This window comes from Elaeis guineensis, chromosome 3 (assembly GCF_000442705.2).
Source record: "Elaeis guineensis isolate ETL-2024a chromosome 3, EG11, whole genome shotgun sequence".
Lineage (NCBI taxonomy): Eukaryota > Viridiplantae > Streptophyta > Magnoliopsida > Arecales > Arecaceae > Elaeis > Elaeis guineensis.
Window position 1 is genome coordinate 115,285,502 of NC_025995.2, and position 5,195 is coordinate 115,290,696.

At 38.2% G+C, this 5,195-nt stretch overlaps 1 protein-coding gene across 2 annotated transcripts; it reads right to left on the reverse strand.

The window, feature by feature from the left end:
• On the reverse strand, positions 1 to 4,838 carry LOC105040705 (plastidial pyruvate kinase 4, chloroplastic). 2 transcript variants are annotated; one of them, XM_010917359.3, is made up of 4 exons: positions 4,290 to 4,425; positions 2,488 to 2,988; positions 725 to 2,374; positions 1 to 317 (listed from the first exon to the last, which is right to left on the reverse strand). In XM_010917359.3, exons 2-4 carry the CDS (start codon positions 2,916 to 2,918, stop codon positions 185 to 187), a joined length of 2,214 nt encoding a protein of 737 aa, XP_010915661.1. In that variant the 5' UTR covers positions 2,919 to 2,988; positions 4,290 to 4,425; the 3' UTR covers positions 1 to 184. The 2 variants fall into 2 exon arrangements, with proteins under 2 accessions (XP_010915661.1, XP_010915662.1); XM_010917360.4 differs by lacking the exon at positions 2,488 to 2,988 and having other exon boundaries at positions 4,290 to 4,838.
• Between the last annotated feature and the right edge of the window lie 357 nt (positions 4,839 to 5,195).

Genomic DNA, 5,195 nt, shown 5'->3' on the forward strand with positions numbered 1-5,195 from the left:
TAAAGTTGCATCAGTGTTCTTAGTTTTATATTTCTGATCAGCAGCTAATAGTCTTGAGGGTAACCTAAACAAGCTAACAAAAAATAATAATGGCAATAGGCATCATCCCAGACACCATTCCAATCCATTACATATTACATGCAAATTTTACTATACAATGACAAATATCATCTTACTAGCTCGATCAGCTAGACGGAAGCGGTGGGTTCGGTAGCATCTTCTTGTTCTTCCTCATGGAATGGTTGCTCATGAGAGAATCCAATGCCAAAACAGCTTGTACAATATGTTCCCCTTTGTTCAACATAACACAGTTTGCCCTGCACATGAAATGGGCATCCTCGTGGATTAAATGGCCACTTATATAGACTGCTAATACAAAGCTGATGCCAAATAAAGTCTATACCAAGATATTCACCATAGATCAGGGTAGACTCTACGTCTTAAACTAAAGCATTGTTTAGGACCTTAGGTTGTGAGATATATATATATATATATATATATATATATATATATATATTATTTTTTTTATTTTTTCCTTCTTTTGAGGCTTGGCCTCCCCTTATGTGCCCCCAACAAAAAAAAAAAAAAAAAAGAAACAAGGAAAAAAAGGAGAAAGAAGCAGTGTTGATGATTCAATCCTATTAAACTCCTTGTGTCAAATGCATGAAGCTGAGGGAAAAAAAGAAAAATCAAATATGCAAGAAAAGCAGTTCACGTTCCATACCTTGTTGCACTGGCCGCATCTGTGATCTCAGCTCTAGTAGGAAGGCCAAATTTGACAAGTGATTCAAGAACCTGGGTTGCCCAAATCACTGGGATATGAGCAGCACTGCAAACAGACATTATCTCTTCCTGAATATCAGCCATCTGATCCCATCCACACTCCACCATCAGATCTCCTCTGGCGATCATAACACCCAGAGGATTTGAAAATCGCATTGCTTGGAACAGTAACTGAGGCAATTTCTCAAAAGCATCTCTGGTTTCAATTTTGAGCACAACCCCCAGTTTCTGAAGCTTTCTTTTCTCCAGTTCATGTTGAACAGTCACTATATCTTCGACATCCCGAAGGAAAGAAATACCAACCATGTCAGCATGAGCAGCCACAAAGTCAAGATCCACAAAGTCTTTTGAAGTAAGGCCCTTGAGCTGCATCTCACTCTTCGGTATGTTGATGGATTTCCTAGAGCCAAGTCTGGAACCTTCTGGACTGGCATGAGTGATCAAGATAATAACCTCGTTGACATTCTTTTCCTGAACTTTTCCCCATATTTTCCCATCATCAAACGCAACTGGCTCACCAAGTTTGACAGAGTCAAAAAGATGGTCAGATGAACAAGTTATTCTTGCTGATCCAAATCGTATGCTACATGGTTTATCCATAGAGAAGCTAGAATCTCTATATATTGTTAGCAAATCTCCTACCTTGAGCATAACAAATTCCTCGAGAGATGGCAACTTTACCACTCGCCCAACTGAGAGCTTCCTATCCCTCTTCTCGGCATAGAGTTTAGTACCTAATCCAATATATGCAGTCCTTGAGCACTCCACCATATAACCAGAACCAGCAACAACTGGGTAATTCTTCAGAAGCTTAAAAGACCTCTTTCTTCCTCTAACATCAACAAACTTTAGAACATCACCGACCCTGAGATTATTAAAAAACTCTTGATCTATGCAAACAATTGCGTCCAGTGATAAGTGAGAAGGAGGACTACTTCCAGCAGAACATAACCAGATATGAGCTGGGAAAATCATGTCACTATTTGCATCCTTCTGCGGGGTTATTCTCATTGCAATTGTATCCTTCATTAAATAGCCAGTCCTGAGCTTTGGTCCGGCTAAATCCATGAGAATGCGGCATGGTTTCTCTAACATCTGGGAGCTGTGCTTTGCCATTCTTATTATCTCACTCCAAACAGTTGCATCATCATGTGCACAGTTAATTCGTATTATGTTGGCTCCTGCTTTAAGAATATCCATTAAAAGTGTTTCATTGGATATAACTTCTCTTCCAACAGTTACCATGATATGGGCATGCTTCCTGTCATCAGATGGACCAAACAATCTTAATGCATGAGAAGATGCTATTTCCGTCATGGTATTTATCATGTACTCTCTCTGGTTTTCACTCTGCTCAGCAGTAACATAATCAACCCTATCCATGTTCCCTGTGTTACTTCTGATAATGTACATTGCAGGTACCAGGTTTTCCAACAGCTGAATGATGGAGTTGATGCTTGCAAGAATGTGAGAATTCATAGATTCCAAATTTTGAAGACTTAAGGAAGAAAGACTTTCTTCAAGTTGTTGGACATCAAGGCACTGTAATGCCAAATAATGGATCAAGTTTTTTGCACTCGCTAAGTAGGTTCTGAAATGATAAGTCCATGCATTAACTAAAATCACTATTTATAATAATTAAAAAAAAAAACAAACTGAACAAGTTCGAGAAGTAAAATATATGGAGACAAATTAAAATTATACCCATGGCATAACTTCTGTAGAGAGGCATTCCAGTGCTCAGATGCTAATAAATGCAGACGCACAGCCTTTAACTTTTCAATAAGATTAGCTAGATGATTTGCTGGAAATTCAGGACCTTGCTCATGAGATGAAAGATCCTCTTCTGATTTACATCTGGAGCCACCAGATCTAACAAATGGACTCTTGGGGAGAAAATTGGTTAAAGATTTCTGAGTAACTCCATTGACTGTATCATCATAAGCATAGATTTTCCACCTATTGCTTTCAGGTTCATATGCATCACGTAATTTGGCAAAAGATACAGAGAATTTTGCTAAATTTTCTCCTTTCGATCTTGAAGGAAAGCGTAGCACTTGATCTGCTAATCTAGTGTTGGTCAAATAAAACCCAGATTTTGATGAGAACTGCCCATTTAGTTTCAAAGGCATCATACCTCAGTGGCTAAGTTTTGAATTTCCAGGAATATGATGCAATGTAAATTGCACGAGTTTTCAATCTCACCTACAAAAGCCAATAGAATATGAACTGTAGCTTATCTTAGAGATGCAAAAGTGTGATGAATTTGACTATTTCTACTTATAAAGGAATGTCAGAAGAAACCAAGACCTAGACGTAATTTTCTTTTAAACAAAAAGCTTCACATTTGCACCAATAAACTAGAGAATCAAAGTGCAGTTTCACTATTAAAAAAGAACACAGCCAACAGTACAGTAAGCTTTTCACATCATAGTAGAACTCAATTTGATAAAAGTAAAGCCTAAAGGAAAACTTTCAGGTAATACTGTTGATAAACCTCTTCATAGCAGATAGTGTCCATGCTGTTGTAGAAACACAAGTCACCTTCTGGCATCATCTTACTGCCATAGCAAAACAATGGCATGCCAAATACTACCTTCAGAAACATGTTCCATTTTTGGGCGAAGTGCTAGATTTGCATATGGGTTGATCACAAGGATGACAATGTTGGGATGGAAATAGGGAAAATGTGAATCAAGGTCCTTTTGTTTATGTAAAAAACGAGTTGAAATCATCATCTATTTCTTGCATCAAGGGCCTTCTTAAAGGTGCAATGTTTTGATCTTAAAAGCTGGAATCTTTTACCTATAATAAAGTTAGCTGATAAGCATAGGACATATAAATGTACAAATCTTAGAATAAATGTTTTGATCTTAGAATAAATGTACAAATCTTGCAGGAACAAATATGCAACAAAAGGGTGGTCCAGTGCACAAAGCCCCTGCCTCTAAAGGGTCTAATAAGGGTCAGATATACACAACCTTACATCCATACATGGAAAGACTATTTCCATGTTTCAAACCCATGACACCTAGATCGCAATAGAGCAAATTTATCATTGCAGCAAAGCTCGCCTTCAAGAAAGAATCTGTAATAGTTAACCTAAATTCCATCAAGCCTCTAGAATTAATGTCCCAAAGCCCCAAGGATGGCTATAAGTCCTTTCGTCGAAATGGCTCTCAGGCCCTTAAGGTCCCTAAATTTTGGTTCTGGTGGTATTAATAATAGCTAGATTTCAGAATTAAAAAGACTTCTTTATTTACCATATATATATAATTATTTTTTAAAAAAAAACTCCTTTGATAGTCTTGACATAGGAGTGTCACTAATTCAAACAATGCGAACCATCCAAACCCCTCTTTGAAGGACTCCTTGTAGAAAGTTGTTAGCAAAACAGAAGCCAATCGAAATTATAGAGTGATAGACATAATGACACAAATTCGAAACTAGAAATTAAGCACATGAACAGATTTCATATATTCGGTAAGGTGGAGAAGAATTCGCACCTCTGCGGAGGATGAAATAATGCCACCTCCCTCCCGTGGCACCGACGCAGCGGGGAATCTTCGATCCGCAGATATAACGCCATCAAGGAAGGGATGAAGAGATGAACTCCAAAGGCCAATGTTTTTTTCTCAAAGATCCAAAAAAACGTGACGGTCCGACGAGGGAGGACATCCGTTGGCCCGTTCTCATGCATTTGTCCTTCTGGTCTCAAGAATTCGGGAAACCTTCCTTCCTTTTTCCTTCGCTCCATCACTCTTTTTCCTTTGTTTAATTTAACTTCATGCGAGACTAGTAAATCACAGGGATACTCATGGAGATTCCTAAGCCTGTTTCCGAGAAGGAATCATTTGTCTCTATCTGCCAATCCCCCCTTCCTCTCCTGGCGTCCGCCGAGTCCCCATCGCTATCGGGCGTTGTCCTCGTAGGTATGCGCTTTCTTCGTTATTTTTCAAGAACACGGATATCCGGACCCTCGCTCGCTCGCTCGCTTCGCAAAATGGTTTCGGGTCGAGAACAACGCGGGCAGACGCCAGTTCCCTCGAAAGCAAAAGAAAGGGATCGAAGTCCACCGACCGGAACCTGAGCGACCCCAAGTCTAACTCGGAGTTTCATTTCCATTCCCGTTTTGGGAAGAAAATGAAAATATCTCAGCTCCTCAAATTTTAATTTTAATTTTTTTAAATATTTATATTTTATTTTGATTTTGACCGTAAACTAAAAATATTAAAAAATATGATCATTTTAATTTTTATTTTAATATATTTCAAATCTGATTTTGCTTATAAATCTACGGCACCTATAATACATTCTTATTTTTTTTTCCCTCTCTCTCTCTTTTTTTTTTAAGTATGTAAGTGAATTTTTAATGCTGCATTCCAAGTTTCTAACATATCATATACCAGACA